This window comes from Takifugu rubripes, chromosome 4, assembly GCF_901000725.2.
Source record: "Takifugu rubripes chromosome 4, fTakRub1.2, whole genome shotgun sequence".
NCBI lineage: Eukaryota > Metazoa > Chordata > Actinopteri > Tetraodontiformes > Tetraodontidae > Takifugu > Takifugu rubripes.
The window spans coordinates 13887569-13914985 of record NC_042288.1 but is presented as its reverse complement, the minus strand read 5'-3'; the positions used below and the strand labels follow the sequence as shown (position 1 = coordinate 13914985).

General features: G+C 50.0%; 1 protein-coding gene across 8 annotated transcripts in view; it reads right to left on the bottom strand.

The window, feature by feature from the left end:
- The window catches only part of adgrb3 (adhesion G protein-coupled receptor B3), a 76809-nt gene that overhangs the window by 4247 nt on the left and 45145 nt on the right, over positions 1-27417 (bottom strand). For 3 of the 8 annotated variants that reach the window (XM_029835193.1, XM_029835188.1, XM_029835195.1), the window contains 18 exons: positions 27001-27198; positions 25671-25739; positions 23439-23547; positions 19814-19960; positions 19116-19191; positions 17493-17595; positions 17129-17172; positions 10118-10244; positions 9305-9408; positions 9098-9200; positions 4889-5039; positions 3483-3552; positions 2997-3063; positions 2086-2189; positions 1631-1729; positions 1303-1474; positions 1114-1209; positions 583-622 (listed from right to left, as the gene is read on the bottom strand). In XM_029835193.1, coding sequence (XP_029691053.1) covers positions 583-622; positions 1114-1209; positions 1303-1474; positions 1631-1729; positions 2086-2189; positions 2997-3063; positions 3483-3552; positions 4889-5039; positions 9098-9200; positions 9305-9408; positions 10118-10244; positions 17129-17172; positions 17493-17595; positions 19116-19191; positions 19814-19960; positions 23439-23547; positions 25671-25739; positions 27001-27198 — 1879 coding nt within the window. The remainder of the gene's footprint in view (positions 1-582; positions 623-1113; positions 1210-1302; positions 1475-1630; positions 1730-2085; positions 2190-2996; positions 3064-3482; positions 3553-4888; positions 5040-9097; positions 9201-9304; positions 9409-10117; positions 10245-17128; positions 17173-17492; positions 17596-19115; positions 19192-19813; positions 19961-23438; positions 23548-25670; positions 25740-27000; positions 27199-27417) is intronic. The other 5 variants (XM_029835194.1, XM_029835191.1, XM_029835192.1 and 2 more) reach the window with 4 other exon arrangements.

Genomic DNA, 27417 nt, shown 5'->3' with positions numbered 1-27417 from the left:
GAAGCGCCAGCATCTCTCTCTAACGCGCCTGGATCTGGTCGTCATTCAGAAAGGACACCCGTCTCTGTCCACTCCAGCCGGAGCCCGTCTGATCTCCCTGAATACCCCGCGGCTCATTTATTCCCTCTGGGTTCCGTTCCAGATGTTTCTCTCTCTTTTTTTCTCTCCACTGGTCTGGAAGGAGCAGGAGCAAGACGAGGCTCATGCTAGGATCAAACTCTTCTCCAGCAAGACGCAGCGGCGAGGGAGAAACGTTTCATCCTTGCTCATTTAAAGACGGAAAACCGAGCAAATCCTCCCAAAATAAGGCCCACCTTTTAGGAATTCTACATGTTTTGATCTATTTACCAAGTTTGCCTTCCAGAAGGTGGAGGGGTAGAAAAAAAATCCCTAAAAATAAAGCAAATATCCAACAGCTCCCTTTATACTATTTTGTTCTCGGATTAAAGTGGAGCTTTTTGGTAGCAGATAAAATTCAGGCAGGGATTGTTGTTGGCTCTTGTGTAAGCCGAGCTATTTTTTACTGCCGCACTTTCGTAACGTGCTACAAAATGAAATGTGGTAAAGCCAAGACTCCTTTACCTGATCGGCAAGCGATGTCCACGTCCTTCTCAAAGTCCGTCTGCAAGTAAAGAGGAAGAGTTGCTCTATTTACAGGTCTGCTGTGTCCACAAGATGAGTGTCATTAGTTTCAGAGGCCAGATTAAAGGCCTGTGTGTGTGTGTGTGTGTGTGTGTGTGTGTGCGTGTGCAGGAGCAATTGTGGAAACAATTTCAATCTGAAGGACATTAAAACACTAATAGCGGTCCGTTGCGATGGTGCTGCCTTTGTCGTCAGTTTCATTCTCTCCCCGAGAGAGGAAACGAGTGGGCTGCACAGCAAACGTGGCGGCGAGCGAGATCAAATAGAGCCAGTGCCACAGAAACCCCCCCCCCAATAGAATCCCTCTCATTCAGGGGAGGGAAAACGGCCCCAAAAAGGTTTACATGCCTGGAGAATTCATCGCCTTAGAGATGCAAGATCAGGCTTTGGAAATGTGTTAGAAACAGGAACGCTGAGATGGCAGAGGATTCAATGGTTGGGCGGGGGGGGGGCGGGGGCGGGGGGGCCTACCATTATCTGAGCATGCCCGTTAGGGAAAGTTCCCGTCGCGTCACCACCGATCGGGTCCTGGCAGTTTCTGAGCCGACATCTGAAGGCATCCTGCACCTGTGAGGACGAGACGAGAGGCAGTCGATGTTCAGCGACGGGGGGGGTGGGCAGGAGGGGTGGGGGGGGGTTGATTTGAAGGCCGTGATGCACCTCTCTGCGCAGGATGCAGTGCACCATGACGATGACAAAACCCTGCAGGGAGTCGAAGACGGCGAAGAGGATCTGAAAGAGGATGGAGCGCTTGTCTGTCATGGCGAGCACCGCCGACATCCAGGTGAGAGCCAGCAGAGGCAGGACCACACAGGAGCTCCACAGAGACGCCCTGCGGGGGGGGGGGGGGGAAGCAAATCAGCGCAGACGGCAGGGAAAAGGACATCCGACCTCTGCGTCCGCCTGATGCGGCGCCGTGTTCAGAGCCCCCCCCCCCCCCCCCCCGCAGCGGCGTCCTATTGATCGCGGCGCCCTGACGGACACTTACATTGCGTTGCTGGCTGTAGTTGCTGACAAAGCAGTTGTTGATACCACGCCACATTTGGCGCACTTGAGAGTTAATCCTGTGTGCGGCTCGCTCATCTGTCTGCAGGACACAAAGACAAGAGCATGACACGCCGCCGCCTCCCTCCAGAGCGCCCGCCATCAACACAGCCGCCGCCCCTCCCCCTCCCCCCCTCCCGCCACCCTCCTCCTCCTCCCGCCACCCTTCATGTGAGCAGAAACCGCCGGCGCGCGTGGCGAGTGGGGGGGCGAGTTTTCGCCGGTTCTCGTCCCCGGACTTATTCCGCCGGCGCCCCCCAAGAGAGATCTGACCTCTTTATGTTTACTCCTCAACGGCACAGAACAAAAGGAGGTCTGCGTCTCCATATGTGTAGGGAAAAATCAAAGCACATTTCAATGGTCATCAAAGGAAGTGAGGAAGAAAAAGGAGGTACTAACAAGGACGTGCTGTCATACCCTGCACGGTGCTTCAGCTTCTTGTCCAGGATTCCATCTCTGGACACTAGCTTATTAAACACCAGGATACCGATCACCATGTTCACCTGCCGACAGGAAGAAGACACGTCAGTGAGTGAACGCTTCTATGCTAATGCTAACATGCTACTCTTTGCTTCCTTCTCCGTCCCCACTGATCTTTGACCTCTGGCATTGATTATTTGGTCGTCTCCATGACGTTTGCGCTAACGGATTGGGCGTGTCCTTGATATAGACAGGAACGCTATCAAAGACGCCTCGCATTAGCCGTAATGGCGCCGCTATACGGCCGCAGGCGGAGGCACTTGGAGGTGCATCTGTGCTGCGTTCCGATGTTTGCAGATGTTTCTGCTTCAGCCGAGAGCTGAACGCCACCAGAGGGTTCCCAGCGGGACGTATTCGCTGTCCTCTCGCTGTCCCTCTCGCGCCCAGATAGCGATTAGCATAATCGCGTTCTCCCTACAACAATGCAAATGCGAGATGAATCGAATACCCCAGTATATTAGATTTAGAGCAAATGTAGTGGATAAATATTTCATATCTCCCGAACTACACGCAGCACCATTAGGCTGAAAAAGAAGGGAATTACTTGTGCACATCGCCTGTTGGGATGCTAATTAGTTTAACTTTGAAACTTTGAGCGTCTTGCTCCTCTCGGGCATTTTCCTGCCATCGTTTTCACAATTCGCAGCGGAGTGCAGCCTCCCAATTAATGCTGCTGCACGGGAGCTTATACGGTGGAGCCTTGTAAAAAAATATCCCTTAAACCGGATCACTGGGCTTTGAGGAGAATATATGGATGCGAGTAATGCAGAAGAAGCCTTAAATGTGCATTTTTTGGGCATTTTTGCTGCACTTAAAGGGCTGAATCTTACCAAAACAACAGCCGCTGCAGGTCCAACAAAAGCATACAGGAGTCCACCCTCCAAAGACAGCCAACAGCTGCAGGCAAAGGAAAAAACAGGAAAGGGGGGGGGGGGGGGGGGGGTAAAATAGTTAACTCCCACCAAGACATTAGCTCCCAAGCTAATGGCGCGCGCCAGCGTAGGATTGCAAATCCCCCCAGCCGTCAAGGGAGGAGCGCCATATGCTGCGCCTCCGTTTCCCAAAGTTTTGCAGGATAATAAAATGCTACAGAGAGTTTAAGCAGTGTTTATGTGCTCGCCATCCAGCAGGGACACAACTCACATGGAATCGGGGCTCTCGCTGTGCGGCTCTGAAACACGGCTGGATTCGGGGCAGGGGGGGGCTTAGTTAACGGCACCGTTTAGGTTTAAAGAGGCGACGCTGTGGGGCGACCGCGAGGCTAATTCACGTGCTAATGCCGCGGCAATCACGACCAAAATGGTGATGATACTCACTATAAGGGCGTCCCGTAGCCTTTTGTTTTGGTGAATCCCATGGAGACGGCGACCACTAAAGCAGGCAGGCCTAAAAACACATCGATAACGGTCAATACTCACAAACAAACAAACAAACAAATAACTGATTCAATGCATCGCAGCCATTAAACAAAGTGCGGCTTGATTCGGTCTACGAGAAGCTCCGGGAGGAGACGACACCGCTCCGGGAGGACGTGATCGACGACGCGCAGATCAGCGTTCCGTGCGGCGTTCCATTAAGGGGCGGCGGAGCGCCGGCTGCGCCGCTCTGACAAAATGGCAGCGAGCACAGAGCATGAAGTGAAATCGTATCACTGTACCGGCGGACACCCTGCTACCCTCCGCATCTTTCCATGAAGTCATTTTTTCCCTTCTACCCTAATGCCCCCCCCCCCCCCCAGTCCTCGCTGCTGCGTGCTCTGAATATTAAGGCATCTTTTCTTTTAGAGCGGCGCAGGCAGGTGCTATTGATGTAATCAGTTTCCTGGTGGCTTGAGGCAAAGACCCCGCATCCATCCGCTGCTGCGGGAAGGAGTGGCGAGGGCGAGGGCGATCGGGCAGGGGGGGGGGGACACGTCGTAAATCGCGGAGGGACACGGCGCTTCAAACTGGCTCAGTTGGCACACAACAGGTGCAGCCGTGCCACCACAAATCAATTTACAGGAGGGTTTTCCCTGCAATAATCTGGGGATTATGCTAATTTTCCAGGCATTTGCATAAACGATGCTGCGCGTACTTTATTCTTTACATTTATCCTTTTTCTGTTGGTTTTTTTTAAAGTCACCGATGCTAAAATCGCCTCTGTCCTGTTTTGCTGCAGAGCAGAAGCGCTGCAATGACTAAGAGAGCCTTGTTTGTTGCTAGGTAACAAGCAGAATAAGAGTGGGCTCTTTTCATAATCAAATTGATTTTTTAATGCGGAGATTTCTGCCGGACTGGAAGAAGAAGAAGAAAAACCTCACAGCGACATTTATCAAGCACGGCTAAAATCGAAGTCCATCACATTTTGATAGATGTCTCGTCTCCCCGTCCGTGCGCGTCTTTAATCCTCATTAGGTCTGGATTTTTTCTTTTTTGCTCCTATGATGACAATAATGACAATCACGGACCCGCGGGGGCGAAAACCTACTGGAGCCTTCGTGCCATCGCACCAGTTCAGACCAAAGCTCTCTGGAATTCCCGATGGAGCTCCGTGCATCCCTCCTTAGCTCCATTCCTCAGTGCGCGTATGAGACAAAAGGTTATCCAAGTCCGCCCCCCCCCCCCCCCCCCCCCCCCCCCGCCCCCCCCAACCCCCACCGCCTGTCCGTTTATCCTTCTCTGACGGGCTGGAAGTGCGGTCCCTGTCCCACCTTGATCACAGACCTTGGGAAAATGTTACTCACCCCAGCCTAAGCACAGGAAGCGCTTCCGGATGAGCCGCGTCCGGACCTTCCCGGTCACCGCCATGTAGGACTGCCAGGCCTCTGTGAGGACCCAGCAGAACGAGGCCAGGAAGAAGAAGTGGAGAAAGGCCGTGGTCATGACGCAGACGCCCTGGGGATGCAAGCGACAGGGAAGGAGATCATCTACGGCCCCGTGGACCCGAGGCCTCGCTGCCCATCGGACCAGCAAAATACCAAAAACCGTCGAGACGCTCTGGCTGAAACGGAAATCCTGTTTCTGCGCCGGCCCTGATTAGTATGCCGGGGATCCCGCCTGAAGGCATGTGAGCCAAGGTCAACTGGTTTACACAGACAGGGAGGGAGCAAACCACAACACAGCTTAAAGGACACAAAACGCCCAAACCGCAGGCGGCGGATCGCACCCAGACCCGTCAACGCAGCGGCGCGCTTCGGCTGCACCAGCCCGTCGTCTTTAAGGAGACGCGGCGCCGATTGTTTGCCGCCCAAAACTGCGTGTGAGCAACGCTGCACAAAGAGGGGGGGCACGCACGTGCGTCATCCTGTCTGAGGTTGCCCACAGTAAGATCTCCCAGATATCTTATCTGCTCCATCGGGAGGAAACCGCAGCGTGAGGGGTGCTAAATTCAGTTAGTGGCGTCTCGTACGTAGCATTCTGCCCTGTTAGCGGCGTCTCGTACGTAGCATTCTGCCCTGTTAGCGGCGTCTCGTACGTAGCATTCTGCCCTGTTAGCGGCGTCTCGTACGTAGCATTCTGCCCTGTTAGCGGCGTCTCGTACGTAGCATTCTGCCCTGTTAGAGGCGTCTCGTACGTAGCATTCTGCCCTGTTAGCGGCGTCTCGTACGTAGCATTCTGCCCTGTTAGCGGCGTCTCGTACGTAGCATTCTGCCCTGTTAGCGGCGGGTACCAAAGACGCCAATGTCACACGTGTTGAAGAAAGAACCTGTTTTGTAACTCGTGAGTCATCGTGCATTCCGCTAGGTTACTCCAACGTTTATGTAACCGTACCTCTGGCCAGTCGGTGACAGAACCACTTTGTCACCGCGGCAACATCAGGATCATCAGTGTCCCCTTCTAGAGAAGGACGGCCTCCTTAGTTCTGCTTAAGTGCTTCAAACTGCCTCTTGCACTTCCTGTGTCTCTGTGGCGAACCTTTGCGGCGTGCTGTCACACTCAATGGGGATATTTGATTTCTGTGATGGATTCTAGATGGAGATGAAACCACGTTATGCTCCTGCGCCCCTTTATAGGATCTCCAGCAGCCAGAGCAGAAACCAGCACGGTGGAAGAGACGCGCCGTTCCGAGGCTAATCGTAGCTGTCCGAGGTGCTGAACGCAGATCTGCCTTATAATGTGGGGGGAGCACAGCGAGTTTGGGTTCACCGAGGTTCCTGTCATCACTTAACCCTCATTGGTGCTTCAGAATATGAAACAATGCGTTTAAACCCACAGAACGCTACAATGTGAGGCTAAACGGTGACAACTGCGCACATAAAAACGTTGAAACTGGAGTCTATGCCGCCCTTAGGAAAGGCAAAAGCTGGGAGATGCGGAACGCGCTGTGTCCGTATCCATGGAAACAGAGGACGGGACCGCACTGAAATATCGCAGAACTGATAGACGTGGAGGTGTAGGAGAGTGAGTGGGAATGCGTCAAGTTTCATAGTGGCAGAACGTGGCTCTGAAATCTGGGGGGGTCCAGCCTGGACAGTCGGCCCTCTGCTCTGCCTCACACACGTTGGGGATCATCTCCTCAACGTGGTTTATCAGGACTGCAGCCGCCGGGCTCTCAGTCGTTGCTGGGGAGACGTGCGCAAGATCATGAAGTTTAATAATGTAGCAGCTTCAGCACCACAGCGGAGAAGGAAACGGCAGAAAATGGCTCCCTTCACATCCCACAGAACGACGACCACCGGCACCACAGAGGTGCCTTCGCTCCCATCTCAACCCTGTGATAATCAAAATGGAATCTCAGACATCAGGATGTGTTTCACCGCTTCTCCGGTGTGATTTACCTAATGGCAGGCGTGCACCCGGTCGATTAATTAAGAGCTTACATGATCAGATAAAGGACAAGCAAAACACGCTGTTATTTCAGAATGTTCAGACCCAGAAATGCGAAGGGCTGATGAGCTGCGCGAAGCTTGTTTAGCTAAAGGAGAGCTGTGTCAGCTTTAATGCGATTTAAGCTTTTTATCTGCTGTTTTCTGGCCGTGTTGTTTCTTCTTAATGGTAAAAAAAAAGGGCTCTTTCAACTTAAACTCTGATATATATAAAAAAAAATACAGATTCTGTCTCTTTGTCTCCCTTTGAGAAGCTGAAACGAAGCGTGACAGAGGACAAAAGAGAAGCTCTGGCAGCCAAAGGTGACTCACTGACTTCCTGTTCCCACAGGACACCTCCACACTAAAGAGATGATTTCTATTAGACGGCGAACAGGGCCGAATCTACGAGAGTGGAGCCAATTATAAGCACTTCTTACAAGAGATGTAAGAAGAGTCAGGCTGTGTCAGGAAGTGTGGCAATTAAAACCACACCGGGGCTGCTGTCTCTTCCTGCTCGCCCCCCGCTCAAACACTGAGCTGCTCTGTATGTCTGATCAAACAAACGCCATATTTATCAAACGTTAGTACAACGGCGGGAACGCTCCAAACAAACAGGACGGCGGCGGCTCGAAATTCCGCTATTGAACGCAGCCTCGCAGCCACCTTAAACAACAAGTGTAGCATCAACGGGCGCCAACGGGCGTGAAGCCACGCCTGGATCCCAGAGGTGAACGGAGCAGATAGCTACGATGGGGATGCGCCTCACCCATCATCCGAAGGCAAACTTTTGTTTTTGAGCCTTTAATTCTGAGTGGGAGCGAACGCCGACCCCGGAATCTGGGCCGTGTTTACTGAGTAACCCAAGGAGACGTTAATTGAAACGGCATCTTCAGCGGGTTTCTCCGAAAAAAGCGCCTAATCTCCGCGGATCTCGCAGACAAATATCTTATTAGGGCGGCAAGTGATTATTTTGGCGGTCCTCATAATCAAGACAGGCGACGTGCGGAGCCTTGATTAAATCTGACGAGGCATCGGATCAGCCCAAGAAGGGCCTGAAGCGTCACGCATCGGTGGCGTCTGTGGGCCACAAACCAGCAACGGGACTCTGGAATGGAATTCCAAGGCCATGTTTGTGTGGGTTCCAGGGATCTGGGATTTTTTTCCCCATCATTCCTCTTGGTTCTGATTCCAGTACATCTATTTTCCTTCTGACTCATTTGTTACTCATGACTGACTGTCCAGTGAATGTGGGGACACTTAATGGGGGAACGCAGCGTGATTTATGAGCAGGGTCCCCTCCCATGTGAGCCCCCCTCCCCCCCCCTGCTGCTGGTGGCTCCATCTGCTCCCAGAGCGATCCAGAATAATGCTGCAGAGCACCAAGAGCTCTTCTAAGAGCCCTCCAAAAGCTTTTTGGCCAGAGGTAAAGGTGTAGCGACGCCACGCTTACACAATAAAACAGCGCGTGGCGGCGCGGGCGCTGCCAAGCGCCTGAAACGGGCGTCGGCGTGGGCAGCTTGTAAATCCCAACAACTGTTTGCCAAATAGACTTTTCCATTAGCCGCCTGTTTACTGGCCTCCTGCGGACCCGACGCAGGACGCGCCGGTTCCACTGGACGCGGCTGCTTATCTTGTATCTTATCAGGAGGACCCTGAAACCACGAGCGTCACGGCGGTAAAAGGACGCCATCTCGACCCTCTCGCGTGCTTCCTGTCGCGTGAGGCGTCCCCTCGCGTTCGCGGAGCCGACCGCCCGTCCTCCCATTCCGCTTTCGTCCGTGCACTTTTAATCGCAATCCAATAAGGTGACCGTCACCGCGCCAGGCCGGGGCGGTCTCAAGTTTATCAGGGGACAACGTCCAAATGGAGACGAGCGCCAAGTGTTACCTCGTCTTACAGAGTTGGAGACATCCTCCATTTGGGTGACGGGCGGGAAGCTTCGCCTGAGAGAGGCCGATTGAACTACAAAGACAACGCCGGGCGATAACGTGGCGAGAACGTTCACCCGGACGCCCGAAGGTCGTGGGAATTCAACAGCCAGGCTGGAAAAAAAGGGGCGCTCGTGTCTCCAGAGCACCATCATCTTGCCATAAACTCCCGGGTTTCTAAAAATAGCTATTTGGAGCGTGCGGGGCCGGTACTCACCGCGTTGTGGGTCTGCGTCTGCCCAACCAGGATCAATATGTTGGAGCAGACGATGGACAGGCAGAAGTTGAGCAGGATGATGGATCGTTCCGAGCGGATGTATCTGTGGGACAAACGCAGAAGACAGAAAAAGGTCCGAGTCGGTGCCATTGATCCATCTGGGGGGGTGTGAAAACCCCAACGCTTTAGCCCTCGGCGCACAATTACCTCCATAGCACGGCGTAGATCACCGCCAACGTGATCAGGGCGAGGCAGGAGAGACCACAGCCGACGATCAGCGTCACAGATGGGACCCCTGAGTACTCCATGGTCTGTGGAGGAGACAGAGCGAGACCAAACTGTCAGCGGGGGGGACGGATGTGGTCCTCACCAGACCAGGAAATTAACCAATCTACTCAACCAGCAGTCGGACGAGTGGAAAACGGGACTTTTCATTACACGCGGGGGGCTTAAATTCCCCACATATTGGGGCAGGAAGCAGAGCCAAGGCATCACGGTCGGTTCCGTCCCCTTCCAGACGCCCCCGGACCCCCCAGTGACAGGCCTGTGAACTGGCTTCTGGATCCATGTGCCTCTCACTTCCTGGTGTTTGCTAATGCAGAGGCTGCTCCGTCTGCGCGGCGTCTCGCCGGTGATGAGCGCGGCGTCCTCAGAGATCACAGTTCTCTGGTGGCTCTACGGCGTTGTCGACGGCGGCCGCACGCTCTCCGTGCGTGATGTCAGCAGGGGAAGCAGCATCACGCCAGTCGCATCCCTCTCCCTCAGCCAATATGGCTGATGTACAGAGCAGATACCCAGGAAATCAGGCGCATGCACGCTCGCACACGCTCAGGTGGTTGAATCACCCTTGTAAGCAGGAAATATCCTCCAAAATCTCCCCTCACTTCTAAGCTTTTTAATAGGATTAGCACACCGGGGATTCAATTTTCACTGGCGTCACACACGCGCGCGCACACACGGCAGTTCTCCTTTACATTGGCCTATGAAAGCCAGCCCGTAATAAATCAATAGGCTACTTACTATTTCTCTGGGTTGCTGAGCCAAGATGGCGAAGGTGGACACACGATCACACAAGCATTTAGTATGGGATGCATCTGTGAGCACCGTTTTACATCCTTTTGTGGACCAGGCTCCCCAAGAGTCGTTCCTGCAACGAGAAGGCAAATAGATGCTTAATTCCAGCGGCGGCGCGATTTCACAGGGCGCGCACACACGCACGCACGCACGCTTTAAAGATTTCAAATCGGATCATTCATCTACAGGAACCGGTTGATCTGCGATAGACTTATATTTAAAAAAAATAAATAAAGCAAAAGCAGACATCGGCTACGCGCGGCGGTTCAGCTGGAAGCTGATGGAGGCAGAGACGCGGAGGAGGGGGAGCACGCACGCACGCACGCACGCACGCGCGGAGCTCTCCAAGCAGACCGCTGCTGATCGATTCACTGTCCGCACGTAAACAGCGAATAACCGAGATCGAAACATCAGCCCCGTCCCAAAATAAGCCCCGATCCAATTCACCTGTCTCTCCGTGCGCGCTCCCCCTTCCGTCACCCCTCCGAAAAAAGAAGCGACGCTTTCCACGTTTCTTCCTCTTCCAACGCGTCGTTTTTCCTCCACGTTTTCGTCCCCCCCCCCACCCCCAACACCGCCGATTCCGATGATCCTCGCCCCTTTGATCGCTTTAATTAACGGTTTTTAAAAGCTTCCTTGGGGGGATTTTCACCCTGGAAACGGCGGACAGCATCAGATTGATACTCTGTTCCTCTCTGCTGGTGTGTGCGTGTGCGTGTGTGCGCGCGCGTGTGAGGGGGGGTGGTACAATGGAAGGAGAGAGGCGCGCTGCTGTCGCAGGATCTGATCATCGTATCCGAGACTAATACTGTGACGGGAGCTGGTGTCTATTTTACATTATTGCTGCAAAAATATTCTTTTGACACGAGGTCCGATTCGCGCCAGCACCGCGCGCTTTACTAAAGAAAACACCGCACTATTCCCCCCCGCGGAAGCATCGCGAATGGTTGCACCCACCCGAACTTCACACCACCAGCAGGTGAAAGGAGAGGAGCGCTCCTCTTTTCTTCCTCTCATCTCTCTTTTCACCCCACAAAGCAGGAAAACAAAAATAAAACGATTGCGCAATTAAACTTCCGTGACGCCATCATGGGGGGGGGGGGGGGGTCACGCTTTGCCGCAGCACGTTGAGCCCTTTATTAAGATGCGTGTCACAGTCACGCATCACACCTGTTGTGCCGCAGGACCGCCTGTATTCACACTTTGATGGCAGATTAAACTCTGACACGCGGGGGAAAGGTGTCAGTCTCCGCGCACGTGTCACGTGATCAATACGGAAGCAATATTCCTGGTTGCAGAGATAAGATTCGGTTGCTGGTCGTGTTTCTTGATGTGGATTGTAGCAGATTGGACTGATCAGCCATTCCACGAGTGTCAGAAACGCCTTTCAAACGACGAATCGAGATTTTGAATCACATTTTGGAATATTATTAATATTATCTTTGGTGTGTTGGGGTATATGTGTGTTGGGGTCTGCAGATTTTTCAGCTCACACAACCTCAGCACTGCTTGAAAAATGTGTTCTGCATTCATTTTGAGGGCTTTAAGATTCGACTGAATACATTACAAGATAAAATCAACTTTCTAAGCACCTGGATTTCCATCATGTTCCTCGTTTCTTGTCTTCCATCCTGCTTTCCATTTCTTATCCCTTCCTTATGTTTTTTGGTGCCTTCTTTCACTTTCAACTCCGAACACCTTTGACCTTCACAGTGAGCGACCTTCATCAGCAGGAAGATCTCCGCCCTTTGTGTCCCTTCTGTCACAGACCAACACTTTCATTCCTGATTCAGAAGCAAACGCTCACGTGGGGGGGGGGCATTTCCTGCCATTCTAACTTCGACACATTGAAGCGTTCACCGCTTTAGACTCAACGTGGCTTTGCTCTTCTTTTGTGAGGAGCTGACAGGAGAACACCTCAAACACGCCTCAACCCCCCCACATCTACAGTGTGTCTGAACGCATCAGGACCCGGGAGCGTAAAAGGTCCCCGTTAACAGCGCTCCTCACCCTCCCGTTGACATATTACAACCTGTAAATCTAGAATAGCTGACATCTGATTGCACTCCGATTTGACAGTATTTATATGTCCCGATGGACATTTGACAGCCGAAGACATAAAAAGCCAAAGAAAGTCTCCACGAAACAGAAACCAAATGTCTCAAAACTCCAGTTTCTCCCCCTACTCAATCCAAAAAGCTCCTTAACTGCCCCACGTGCCCACATCAGATTAGCCAGACGCCGTTCCGCAGTGCTCAGAGGTCCTCGGGCGGTGCACTCGAGGCGGCGTAATAAATTCTTCAGACTGACACACAATGCTGGGCAGAAGGGAAGCGCTGCCAAATGATTCCATCAATCCCGTATCTCCTGATGACAGATGAGTTATTCCGGCCTGTGGGCTGCGCGGCCCCCGTTAAACGACGGCGGCGCTCCCGCTAATGTAGCCCGCACGTTTGTGCGTAACCTAAAGCAGATGCCGCGGCAGCGGCCGCAGCTGCTGTTTTCAGAGCAACGCGGCTGTGCTGCACAGTGACTCACATCCTGTGCTGTCAGAGGAACTTTCTCCTGACAGCTAATGCACACTTTCAGTGTCCTCATCAGTTCGTCAGGGCCCCTCGCTGGGTCGAAGGTTGTTATTATTGAAAACAGCGGCCATGTTGTTGCTTCTGGCTACCAGGAGCATGCAGGGACCTCGGCAAAAGCCCTGATTTATGCCACTTATCAATCAGTGGTGATAATTTCTAATCAATTTCAAATCAAAATCTGGTTCCCAATTGCTTAACAAGTCGAAAGAGCTTTTTTTTTTCCTGCTTTAATAGACTACCCAAAGTCCGTCGGTGTGGAAATATCACCAAAGCTCAGCAGCAGGAAAGACACAAACCCGGAATCAATAAAACCTGAGCTGAAAAACGGGGCTGGAAGTGAACCGTTGTGATTTGTCAGCTGCTGACGAACTAAAAATGTTTCTGTTAGCGCAAAAAGCCGAAGCGTTTATGTGGTTAAATAGATTAATGAGGGAAGAATTAGTCACATGAATCCCGCAGCAACGTGGATGAAAGATATTATCAGGTAAACGTAACTACTTAGTGCTGCTGCAGATTAGATTTTACAAATGTATTCTTGATTTTAAAAAGAAATGCAGGACTTTCCTTGGACATTCCAAAATCACAAGTTTGCAAGTTAAGAAAAACATGAGATTGAAACAGTTACTTAGCTAGCTAGCTAGCTTGCGCATGACTTTATTGATGAAGGTTCCCCATGTGAGCCTGGTCCTGCTCTATGTTTCTTCCTGTTAAAGGCCTTTGGGTTGCTATGAAGCCCATAGAGATAACCCTGGCTGGATCTATAGAAAGTTGAGTATTGTGTTTCAAAGTCTGGCCCTATTTTATTGTTGTCATTTTGTACAATGTTACAGCGACGATGCTGAAAAGAATTTCTGTCGATTTCCTCTTTCTTAGATTTGGACTTGGATTGAATCAGACCAGCAAAGCAGTCTTTTGTTTTTTCTCCCTGCGACACTCGAGGGCTTCAGTGGGTCTCGAAGTGGACCCTGAAACACTCGTGCTTGAATAGTTAAACGCACAATGTCACTGTTTCGGTGCACCGTCCGCCGAGGAGCTCGTGAAATGGAAAACCATGCCTCGGAAAAGAAATGTTTCTCTACACTTTTGTTAAGGTTGGCTGCATTTGGCTCTGACCCAGCAGTTCCAGATGTTTCAGCTTGGCAGCTGTTTTACACACCTTCACATGTAAGTGATTCATATTGTTGGAGCTCACAGGGAGTCGAACATTCACTCATGAAATGTATCAATGATTATTTATTATCAAGCATTCCTTATAATATTGTATGCCTGCTTCATCAGGTACTTGTGACTGTTAATACAGCATCTGTTACATCAAGATTGTTTCTAGGCCCTTTAGGGAACCCCAGTAGATGAACCCTCCTACTGATGAAGGGTGGGGGGAAGGGGGCTGGTAGGGCAGGGGGGGACACCCTCAGGATTTTAAGTTGTTTGGTTCTATAGTAAAAATTCTATTTAACACTTCCCATCTTATTAATTTAAAGTGACGGAGATGATCAGGATGCATCTTAAAAAGTCGCTAATACCCACGTTTTTCTTGAGTGAGAGGGCCACGAACATATGACTTAAGGAGTCTGCAGTCTCCATCCCATTAGCTGCTGAGTGTTGTCCTCTTCGGTGTCTAATAAGACCAGTGATCTAATAGCTTCGGTAATCTTTGAGGAGGTGTTTGAGCACGTGTGACACGGTTTTCATACGCAGCTTAACGAGGATTTGGGGGATTTTTAAGAGCAAGAACGGGGACGTGCCAAAAAGCTAAACCTCGCATGGAAGTGTGATGATTCAGATGATTATTTTCCGCTCTTTTGGATCAGATTTTTCCACGGCAAAAGGACAATTTACCGGTAAAATTGGATTTTTATTTAGGGGGAAATATTGACATTTCAAACAGAAATGGAAGCGTTTGCACCTGTGCTGTTTTCATTTGGTGTCACCGAGCTGCAGATTTAACTGATATTGGCTCTCATGTTTTGTGTTTCGCAGTGTTGTGCATCAGCATGTTTACTTTGTTGGATTTATTTTTCATGAGTAATATGGCACCAGTCAGGTAGAGCAGATTACCTCGGAGATCTCTGGGCTGTAAAAACCTTTACAGGATCAGTTTAAACCAATATTTGTTGTAAATATATACTATACATTTTAGAAATATTGCTTAAAGTGACAGATTAAAGGGGGAAAACACCCTTTAGGGTGTATTTATTTCTCATTTTCAGCGTTTAAATTTATGAAAGTGTTGAAATACACCACTCACAAAATTAAGGAGACGTTTCTTTGCTTTTATTTTATTATCCGAATGATGTTGAATTATTGAGCATACCAACGATACTATTAGTCCGTCATAAGCTTTTAATGCACAGCCTTGTAAATATTGTAAATACAAAAGGCACCAATTTGCAGCGCTGTGCTAACCTTTCTCTCTTTTAAGACCCTACGGCTGATTTTAATATATCAAATGACTCATTTCTGGAAATGGAATAGAAACACTGGAAATAAATGCATTGCCTGGCCAAAACTACGGTTAGGACAGCAAAATCCTGCAGATTAAAACAGAAACACAGCAGTTTCACCTTGAATAGTAAAAAAAACTAAAGCCTGACCCCCCCCTCAAAAGAAAACCCAATGAAACAACAAAAACCAGCAGAGGCGAATACATATTCAGTAAATTATCCCCTTCCTGCCACTCGCTGCTTGTGTAAAATGCCAAAGCTTTATTTCTAATGTATGTGTGCTGTCGCTGGAGCTGCAGAGACTCAGGTGTGGCAGCTGTCTCATCCCTGCAGCTAATAAACTGCCCCCGGCGCTCAAACCTTCTTTATCTGCGCCACAGCAACTCCTGCTGCAGAGTGAAGGACACACTTCTCTGCTCTTGAACCGTGTTTTCATCCTGCTAATTGTTACAGAGAACACTTGCATTCAGTTTCCAAGCGGCCTGAATGACAGACGGCGCATTACCCCGTAATAACGAGTGTCGGGGGTGGGCACGATGGCGCGGCGCGACGAGCCAACTGTTTGAAACGGGCGTGATCATTCAACCGCGGTCGTTTGGTGGCGCTTTGAAGAAATGAGTCTATGTGGATCGAGACAAAAGAAGTGAAATGAAACACTTGGAATGTGAAATTGGTGGAAAGAGAGTGTGGCTGAGATGTCCCCAGTGTGCTGTTTTCATCCAAAAATAGCCCAGTTGCCCTCAATTATGATGGCACGCAATTGACACACAAAGCAAAATATGAATCTCACATAAACTGGCTGAACCAACTTTACTTAATATAAATGTCATTTTAGTATAGATTGTGAAAAAAAAACCTTTTCAGCATCACCCCCAAAACAAAACAGCGCTTATTAAGGTTAAAACTCTGGTCACCTTGGCGCCCCCTCTGGCCACCAAAGTAACTGCAAGCGGCACACAGCCTGGCCCAGTTGAAGGTAACACCCACTGGAGGGAGTAAACACGCCTTGAGCAGCTACTGTACTTTATCCTAGCAAAGCAACAGAGGAGCTCAGACAGATGCGTAGACGCACTTGACCAAACATGTCTTCTCGACACAAACGATGCATCAGCGCACGCATCATTTCTCCCCAGAGTGCACGATTTAAATCCCACCAAGACGGATCTGACCTCGTGATAATTGCACCCATCAGCCAGAACAGTGTAGCTGCTGAGCTGTGAGGGGCAAGAACAATAGCTGGCCAGGATACTTAAGATGGGAACAAATTCCCTCACCTCCATTTTCAGTGGAATTAAAGCAGCGGACAGACCACACAGCAATGGAACAGACCGGTTGGTGTGTAATCCACAGGGAAACCTGCCCATCAGGATCAAAGTGCACGACAGAAACTCACCCTAAACAGCATCACACCACCAGAACCAGGTGACCCGCTTCACACAAGCTGCTAATTGTTCCCCTCAAGCTGAACCTTCATATCGTTGGGAATTAGGAGGAAGTTTTGTAGCACATCATCATGCAAGCAGACTCAACATCATGAACAAATAGCGAATATCATAGAGAGCACAAACCCAAAACTGGTTTCTTGACAACAGCTTCGTCTTCTCCTGGGCTCCTACGAGGCCGTTTTATCTCCTATTAGTTTGTCCACACCTTGATAAGACTTTAATATACCGCTCTGCCTCGTGGGTTTGTTTTCCACAACTCTCTTCCTTTTATGTGGCTATTGAGTTATTCGGTTTCTCTGCGCACGGCCGCGCCAGAGAAATGTGTTTACCAGATGAAAGTAAGATGTACAGTAGCCCAATTCCAGAGATGTGACACAAAGTGAAAACAGGAAGTGGATTATCCTTAATAACACTCCATTTCAGCAGAAGCCACCACAAACAAACCCAGGAACCCCAGCAAACACAATGGGAGCCAAGACTTACATTATGGTGCTGTCCCACAGTGCGCAGTAGGGGCCCATTGTTCCCTGGAAGAGAGGAGAAGATGTTTACAAGGTCGGCGATGAAAAGAATCGTCGCCTTAATCTTCATCGTACTAATCAAGTCGAAATTTATCCTGTCGGAAGACGAGCGGCGGTTTTATCTCACAGATGAGTGAAAAGGCCTCCATTGCAAAGATCTTTAAAGGGATTGTCCGTGTAATTATGGCGCACTCTCCTGACGCCCGCAGCTTACAAGTTCATTATCCAGCCAATTAAGCCAGTGTTTGTGTGCCGGCTAGCGGACGACAGCCTGGGCGACCAGACCCTTCCTGGACCACGTGAAGTGTGTGATGCGAGGCGCTTACATTCGTGTTGTGAGCCAGCTCGATCTCCAGCTGGGACTCCGTCGCCTTGGGCTCGGGTCGCACTGTCACGGCGATGACCTTGGAGTTCACCACGGTGTGATTCCTGGAAGGAAGGAAGTCAGGAAATCTGCCTCAGCTTTTGCCGGTTCAATGACTTCATTACAGACAAATGGCGTAATATCATCTTTCTCCTGCCGAAGCCGAGGCCGGTTCGGGAGCATCGGCGCGGCTGAAAAGGACGTCTTTAAACGTTAAACGGCGCTCGGGGTCCCGGGGAGCAGACAACACATCCTCCGCTCAAAAGCCTTGATGCCGATACGGCTTCAGACAGGTGACGCCTCCTTGTATTCAGCGGATGAAAGAGGGATTAAGTTGAGGAGCGGAGTCAATGAGACTTATGTGGGATCTTGAAGGAGCGCGTCTATGACAACCCGCCTCAGCGTCTCGGAGACGATGACGTGCGCTCATTTAGAGCGGCGAGCACGGCCTCTTTGAACTTTTAAGGTAGTCAGGTGTTAACACCCACTCAAATAGTGAACGGTTTCAATAAAGGTCGGGTCGGATAAGAAAACAAACCACGAGAAATGAAGCCCTGCCTGAACCGGAGGAGATATTCCTTAAAAAAAAAAAAAAAAATCCTCAACAGCTATTGCACAGTTGCAACAATATTGGATTTATTGGCATCTAGAACCTCCCATGAGGAAGAAACGGAACCTCAGGAAGAAACACAACACCTGTTTCTATCACCCGGAACGCGCCGGTTCTTTATTTCAATGTTCGGAACACTGGACTAAAGCTGGGAGCGGTTCCTGTACACAGAATTTCTCCTGTAGGAGGGTCAAACAAAGACCTGACAGCTGTGGACGCTCCTAAAGTGTCCGCTTTGCCCTTGGCCGACGCCAAGAGGCCGAGGACCGGGCTACGACACCAGGTGCTTGTTCGGGGTGTCCTGCTGGTCCTTCCAGAGTCTGGATCCATTTTTAATTAACCACGCAGGGTTTCGTGTTGACCCAGACATGCTGATATCTTATTACCTGTGTAATTACACAAGAGGATGGGAAATTGTGATGGAGGACTGCTGCCTTACTTCAACTACGGGGTTTTAAACAGTTGTCACACGCTCGCCTGCAGGTTTCTCTCAAATCCACCATTTCCCAGGCAGGAAATGTCACCTGTACCGGCCTCCTCACGCTGGCTCTTTACAGACCCAATTGGAAACTTGTCTTATCAGTTTCCAGCGTCCCGGTGGCATGTTTCAAGGACTTTACCTATTAGAGCTCCTGCAACCTTACACTGGAGCCGGAGCACAGAGGCCAACAAACCAATTTCCTTTGGCTGTTATGAGCCCAGGCTCAGAGACACAGGTGACACACTTTGATTCAGTTATTTATTTATTTACCCACAAAAATGTGGACAAACCTCCCCATTGATAGTCACCACAGTTGATATAAAAGCTCGGACTGCACCTTTAAGAGCCGTTGGAGTAATAAAACTTGATGCGAAACACCAACGTTTTTCCAAAGTAGTTTCTGAGTGAATCTCTGAATCTAATCTTGACGCCTCTGCTGCTCCGTCTCGCCGGCCGAGCCCCCAAACGGAGACGAGGATTTACGCAGCACTTACTTTGGTGACGGCAGCATCAGTCCGAGAGTCTTGTAGAGGACTGTTCCCAGAATGAAGACAGGCGAGCCTTCCATGTCTAAAGACGGGAAAAAATAAACAATTGTTACACCATTTAACTTCCCGTCTCTGGTAAGAAATGGAATAAGGTGCTGGTTTTAACAAGCCACTGCCCATAGACTACTAACAACGGGAGGAAGTTTGAGGAAAGTTCACATCGAAACTCCAACTTTAGTGGCAACACAGGCTCCGAACAAGTGAAACAGGCTAAATCTTAGCAGACTGCAGTAAATATCCGGAAGTGTCAGGTGGGATCAGCTTCTGCTGCGTCCGGATTAGAGTGGCCAGGGATTCCTCGTCGGCCCCCTTGCTTTTGTTGACTTTGATTTATTCAAGGAAAGACTGATTACAACAATTAACCAAATGGTTTGGCACCGGTGTGTGATGCACAGTACGCCGGTGAATGGCGGGGGTTTAAAAGCATGCGGAAAACGCCGAGTCGACACAAAACGGAGCGAGGGCTGGCAAGAGCACGGGTTCTTCTCAAAGACGAGCGTGGCTCGTCTTTGCCCACACGAGGGGTGACAGAGGACAAGCATTTAGGAAGCCTCCCTGGGGGAGCCACGTGGGACTTGTGCGGATTTCTGTGCGTGCGAACGAACGAGGGCTGACGGCTCGGCGAGACCCGTTCGGTCACGTACCCGCTGACTGGGAGACAAAGAGACCCTTCGGGATGACGACCTTATCTTCAGAGTTCCTGGCCCAGTCGACCATGCCTTTACGACCCTTCATGGGGAAGTTGATGTCAGTCATCACGGACACCGCTGGAAGCCTCTGGATGCTGGCCACTGCACAATTCAACACACACCGGCAATAAACACAGACGGGCGGTTACACTTTGAGAGTGGCTGTATGTTTTTCTTGCTTTTTTCCAATTTTAAGGCTGTAAATGTCGTCCTTCCTTCACACTCTTTTAACAACATGAGAATGAGTCCCGTTGCTAAAGAGCTGCGCGTGTAAATTCAGATACGGTTCAGAACTTTGCTGGTGTTATTATACTCTCTAATTGGAAATGCAAGAAAGCGAGAGTGATTTAATTCCCAACGCCGATGAGGCCACCAGCAGCCGCCAGCCTATTCAATTTCTTCTTTATGACAGTGCTATGATCTCCACACTGGCTAAGCTAAAGGCTAACACATACAATGGAGTACAAATGAAAGTTAGCGTAGCGTAGCACCTGCCAACTGGCAGACTCCATAATCACTCTTTTCTTTTCTCACCTCGTGGCTGATTTGTCATAAAAGACCAGCGGCGCTACCCAGGAAAGGCCCGGGGAAATTCCCCGGATCAGTGGAAAGAATCCTCGGCATGACAAGGAGAGGATTTTAAAAAAAACCTGCGCGTTTTTCTACCTGATATCACACCCGGTTCTGGTCAGGTGGCGCTCGTGTGAGTGGAATCGGAGGCTAATCCCGCCATTGACACAAAAGCTCTATTGTTTCTTTCACTGTGACAGAAGGTGCGTCTGTGTTTGGGATGAGCCGGCAGCGGGCTCAGCATCACCACCAGAAACAGCATTTCCTGATGAGGTCTGTTCACGGCACCAGATGTTGGGAGCAGGAGTGGTAGACAGCGTGTGTGTGTGTGTGTGTGTGTGTGTGTGTGTGTGTGTGTGTGTGATTTTAATGCCAGGCACACTGTGTGACAACAGGGAGCTCCAATCACTCTTTCTACTGCTGTGGGTAATTCTGCAGGTAAATGGGGCTTTGCGCTTGCTTGATGGGCTAAACAGCATAAATAAAATGATCATTTAGGATTGTGAAGCTTCGGAACACCAATTCAGAGCAGTCTGCATGGCTCATTTTCATAAGAGGGAATTATGGCAATACTCATTACATCTGAATGCATTCATTAGGGCTTCGGCATTAAGTAAACTGCTGAAGTCAGAAGACACAAACATTTTGCACCGAGGAATAAATTAACGAGCGTTTGCCGCCATTGTCTCTCGTGTGCGTATTCACAATTAATCACTATTAATGTCAAAATATTCTCCCGACCGTGAAGTAGAACCTCACAAAACAGGCAGCCAGACGGAAATGCCAGACGTGCACGATGTTTTCTCACACCTCTAAAGTGCTGTTTAATTGTCTAACAGGTCCCGAGCTTCACTTTGACCTCCAAGTGCTTGCTTGTGAGGTAAGGGAATTCAAGTTACCGGCTCTGGGAGCCTTCCTGCAATCAAGGTTATGCGAGTAAAATGAGGACAGAGGCCGATGGACCAGTGACAGCCAGTATTTATCTTGGTGTCAGAGGGGCGCCGTATATCAGTGATGAAATGATGCTGCAATATCTTACTCAGCCAGACACTGCACTTGGCTGCCGACCGCGGAGCCACAAAACTTTCCATTCCTTTAATCAAAAAGGGCCCTGTGTCCACTAATCTGCTGTTGCCTGAGTTCAAATAACTCTCGCTGGCTACTCAAGCCACAAATCTTTACTGCGGACAATAAAAAGGGGCATTTGCTCGGGAATATCTGCTCATTTTGTAAATATGGCCGTGATGTATTTCACCTCCTCACCTCAGATTCTTGTTTCTTAAATGTGAAAAGAATCTGAGTTGCTAATTAAATTGGGCGAGGTTAGCGCGCGTTAGCATCACAGCAGAAGAGCGCCTTAAACGGGTGGGCCGGACCGATACTTCACGCCGATGATGGAGAGGTTTGGATTTCCATGGCCTGCTTAGTAAATTCCTGGATCAAACCTTCTCTCACGCTCTGAAAATAAACATTTTATTACAGATGAAATCATTGCAACGCCACTTTGCAAGACTTCACACGCATGATCCAAATGCTAAAGACTTCCTGTCTCAGCTGATTTCACCTTTGTAGCAAGTCTTCTGTGTAATATATTTATAGTAGCTCAGGAATTCCACCTTAACTATTAAGAAAAACAACTGCATTCCGAAGTAAATTGCTCCTTTCACGCCTAAGTTTGTCTGTTAAAAACATTTAACACTCATTAGAGAGTCAGTTTGCAACAGACAAGGATGTTATCTGTGAAGCAGAAGGTCGTGTTGGAGCTTCAGCCTCGAATAAAGAGGAAGCAACAATGTCAGTGCAATTAGCCCATGATTAGAACCCACAGACACTTGTGAAACTGGGGAAAAGTGCGATCACATCTGTGCTGGGCGCCATTAAAGAAGGCCTTTTCTACCCGGCCGCCACTTAATTGGCTCCGGTGGTGTTTCCTAATGGCATTTTGATGGGTGCGCTCATCGAGCAGGTTTGGTATGTTGCTCATGCAGGCGACGTGTTCGCCATTACGTGAACAATAAAGTCTGAAGAGCCCGTGAGTGTCAGTGTTTGGCGGGGTCAGATATTAGATACTGTCAAGGAAACCCCACTTCATTCCTGCGGAAAGGCCGAGCGGCGCAGCTGTGCCGGCTCACGTTCGCGCTCATGAATAAATCATGGCGCAATTCTATTATTCCGATCCAGAAAGACAGCGTTTACGGCTGACTGAGAAATGAAATGCCAACAGAGACCTCGGATCATCCCAGAGGCGGTACGACAGGAGCGGAAACGGCCCGCGAGAAAAATATTGCTCAAGGACTCAAATCCAGAGTTTTTTTCTAGTTTATTTTTAGATTTACTTTGATCCGTTTGAAAAGAGGGCCGTCGCCTGTCCGAGATCAGCGACAGGGAACGCAAACAATCCCGCTCCAGCTTCCGTACTCTCTGATTAGATGCTCCCACGGCACGTTTTTCCCGGTGACTGATGACAGATGATCTGTTTTTTTTTTCAGGGGGGGTGGGGGGGGGGTGGTTAACGCGCAGCCCGCCTCAGGGCCCGCGGCGCTCATCACGCCTTCCTCAAAGGGAAGTGGCGCCGTCCTCCCGCAGAATGACGCCGCAAATTTGGCCAAAGAGCTGCCTTGGACCGCCGGTGGCTGGAGGGTGTTTGGGAGCTGCTGCTGGGAATGAATAATTCATTCACTCGCATTTAATAAGAGCAGCTTGTTTTTAATGCTGCTATAAAATACAGATTTACCTATAAACTATTATTAGCCTCTAGCCCTTTGAATAACGGTAAAGGGACAAATAAATAAGCACATTCCTGTTTTTTTACCCCCAGAAATCCATAAATCTCTCTTTCTAGAGGTGCCACCCGAGTTTTCAAGACCACAAGCTCTATTTTAATTGATGATATTGATGTTCAGCAACTTCCTACGTGTATATAGAGCATGATGAAGGGGAACATTGACACGAGGGGTCAGCAGAACGTGTGCATTGCGTGTCTGAGTCGAGTAAACTGTCCGGTTCTCACCCAAGTTCCCGGTCATCAAGTAGGCATTGTGGAAATCTTTCATTCCCAGTCCAACGATGTGGATAAAATCCTCGATGACCTGCATGAGCTCCACCGCCCCAGGATAGATCTGGACAAGTGGGAGAAAGAAAAAGGGTGAAAAGAGGCTTCTGATGCCACGCGTCCCAGAAGGGCTGCGGGTCAGGAGGTCAGGGATGTGTTTGCAAATGTACAATTATAAGGGAACTATTTTCAAATGGCACTTTGAAATCTATCAACCAACAACGGTTTGGATCTGCAGATGAGTCAGCTGATCCAAACGAGGAAGTGAAACTAGAGAATAGACAGGAAGCAGCGGCCTTAATTGAAACATTCATGGCACGACACAAGGAGACTTGTTAGTTGGCTTCTCCTCTCGAAGCTCTTGCCAGGCCGCCATCGCCAGGGCGCGTGCGATTCTTCACAGACATAGACGCCCAGAGAGGGAAGACGAACGGCGGAGGGGGGGGGGAGCCAAGCGCCGCGGCCTGGCCGGCGATGCCGCTGGTCGGATCAGCCGCCTCCTCCAAGTCAATAAATCAAAGGAAAACTAATCCAGTAAGTGACCTTCAAAAGATCGGACTGCGGTCATGGCTGCCAGTGGAGGGGTTGATGGGTTGGGGGGGGGGGGGGGTCTAATAAGATGCTTTGATTTCCGGGGCAGGAGATTTTGTCCTTTGACTGGACTCTAATCGTTCTGGATGAGCAGCTGTGTTACTCGTGTTAGACACGACCCCCCCGCCGCCTCGCCCACTCGCCGCAGAACCAGCTCTGTAACACCGGAGCGGCGTCATCACATCCAGATTTAAACCCACGTGTCTTCGACTGATACACGGCTGATACGTTCTGGGCTGCTCACAGGGCTTCCAAGAGCCACCAGGCAATTAGCGCCCCACTTTAGGCATGTGGCAAATGCCCGCGGCAGGTATTTCCCGCCTCGGTGACACCTTGGCACGCACGCACACGTGGAGGCACGTGCGTGCAGTCGATCTTGACAAGTGGATCAGCGGTGCCCGAACTGCGAGCCCCTGACACGGCAGAGCCAGAGCCACGGCGGGGAGGGGGGAATATCACGGCGTCCCTTCCAGGGGCGTCTGACGCACGGCGCAGTCATGCTCGCTCGGCCGGTCTCCATGGCAACGGATGTGAAGGCAGCGCGGGGAAATGGCTGCAGTGGAGCTCTTCCTTTCCTTGCCATGGTAACAGTGACAGGAGCTGAATATATAGTGATCTCTGCGCCCAGCCAGCAACAACCTCACAGTGAGGTGTTTCATTTAAGTGTTTTCATCGTCCGCGCCACGCACCGCGCGAGTGGGCGTCGCATAAAAGCCGAGATCATTAATGCAGGAAAAGGCAGCGAGCGCGAAAAGATAATCAGGCGGCGCCAACACCCTCCCGGTGTTGTCCTGGAGGCGCATTGGTAACTACAGCAACAATTAAAATCAAACAAATGCTTCTCCTCAGGAGCGCCAAATGTTTAGATCGTTATTTCTGTCTGTGTGTTGCGGTGTTTGAAGGATTCTGAGGAGTGAAACTGGTCATTTGTGCAGTTGGGGGGGTTGATCCAACCAGAGGGGGAACATCTGAGCCCCCTCCTGAGGTGAGGAGCGGTGCTCATGGAGATTCAACCGCTCAAATCCAGCCAGGTGAAGTAAAAACTGAGATAAAAGAAGGAAGGAAAGAAAGAAATATCCCTCTGATTTCAAGGTTTGAGTTGCATGTCAGTGCAGGTGACACCGCGGATGGCTTCAGATACCACCCGAGGTGATGGCAGTGGAGATGCCCTCCGCAGACTCCCAATCATCACAGATGGGATCCCTGTCCGCGTCTGGAAGAGCCAGAGTTCAGGCTGTCGCGAACGCAGCCTCTGAAAATGATAGAGGACAGTGGATGCATCCAGAAAAACACCCTCCACGGTTCAGCACAGCGTGGAGAAAGGGCTCTGGGCTGTACTCGGTCATTACGCTGGAACCAGCCTGTTAGATCAGCTGGGTGAGGCGAAGCCTGTGCAGCGGGAGTCGCTTCTGTTGGCAGTGTTGCTGCCACCAAGTGGCCTTCGGAGGAACTGACCTGATCCGCCATCAGAGGGATCTGTCCAACGTGATCTCACGCACAGCCTTTGCCATTGAGGCACAACGGGAACGGGCCCTGAACGGGCTCTCCAGCTGCTAATGAGGCAACATCAATGATCGCCGTGCACGCCGCCCTGCTTACCTTTTGCGCATCATCCCATTTCTCCTTGTTCTCCTCCTCCAGCAGGTTACTGATGATTTGAAAGAAATTCTGTGGAGATTGAAGGAAAACAAACTGCGTCAAACACTCCGACACACGTACGCGCCTGAATACATTCATAGGTAAATGGAGACACGTTAACAAAATGACTGTAACGGTTGGTGATGGGAAAGTGTTAAAACCTTTAAACCTTTTTGAGGTGATCAAGACAAAAAGAGAGAAAGAGAATGTTTAAGCAGCCTGGTGAATTGTCTTCTGCTTTGGGTGCTTGGGGTGCATGCCTGCAGTAGTAATAGGACCCCCGCTGCCTGATCTTTAGCCTTGTTATGTCATCTGGTCTACAATATGCCTCAGGGAGTGGCTCCCTCTCTTGACACAGGCTATCTTGTTTTCTACTTGAATGCTTATGCTCCCTCTGGTGGTAATGTGCCCACTTTAACACTGCATTAGCGCAGAGGCACAGGGAGGGGGTGGGCTGGCTGACTGCTCTGCTATCTTCCCACACATGCCATAGAGCTCTCATAATATCCAGAGACAGGCTGCTCTCCTCATCTCCTAGATTTTCTATGGTTGGGAAATGGCTAAACGCTCACCCATCCATGGCGAGCACGTTTAGGTTTTATTCCTGCAGAAGGATAGCAGAGAGAGATGAGAACTGAAAACTCCAGGAAAGGAAAAAAAAAATGGAATCATCTCTGGGGTTTAATTGTTGCGCTGATTGAAACAGTTGCATGATGCTCAACGTTTTTTAGTTCTCTCTGAAATTACAGAGAAGAAGATGTTGAAATCCCTTCATTTGTGTAATTAGCTAAGATGCTGTTGCTATTTATCTGCTTTTAATTTCCTAATTTAGTGCCTTATGTAATGTGGGACGAGAGGAAATTTTCAAATGCCCTTTTTATTGAGACAACACATCAAATAGCACAAAAGTTTGATGAAAGAGAAGAATTCTAGCCGTTTTTTGCCAACAATAATATTATTTTATATTAGAAAAGCAGGTGCGGAGCCTGTTATTACACAGATAAGAGGCACGAGGAAGGTGTCTTTGAATGACACTGCTCTGAGGACATAAATTATCTTATTGGTGAAGGAGGAGGAGCTTTAGCTATAATCTCCATCATCCTATTGACATAAAGAGGATCAAGACTGCTGCCAACCCCAACATGATGAGATAAAAAAAGCTTAGGACGTGGACGAGATCTTCTGATACACCAGAGCTGTGGGCTTAGGGTCTCGCCCCTTGTGCAGACTTAGACACGCGGCGCCTTTTCTCTCAAGACGCTTACGGATCGTCCTCTACGTGCACACTCACCTGTACGTCGTCCGAGGATGGCTCGTAGCTGGCCCGCTTGAAAGTCTCCGTCACGTTGCGAAGGATCTCCACAGACGACAGCAGGTCGCCAGCATAGAAGTTCCTCCTTTGGGTGAGGTCAAGAAGGTTTTTGGTGACCTGGGACATCCCGTCGCCCGCGAGCATCCGCTGGCCCTTAGCAAGGTGCCCCTGAACCTCCAAAAAAAGGGGGAGGACAGAACTGTGGGGCAGGATTGTGACACAGCAAAAAGCTAAACTGTCTGAGCAAATGAAGCGTGCAGGAGCGGGAAAAAGGGCCCAACTTAAATCAGCGTCTGGCCACAACGTAGTCTTCCTCACGGAGATTTGGAAATCAGCCCGTTTGAATAAACGGGTTAACTGGAGCAGAAGACACATATTTAGGCGGAAACTGCACGG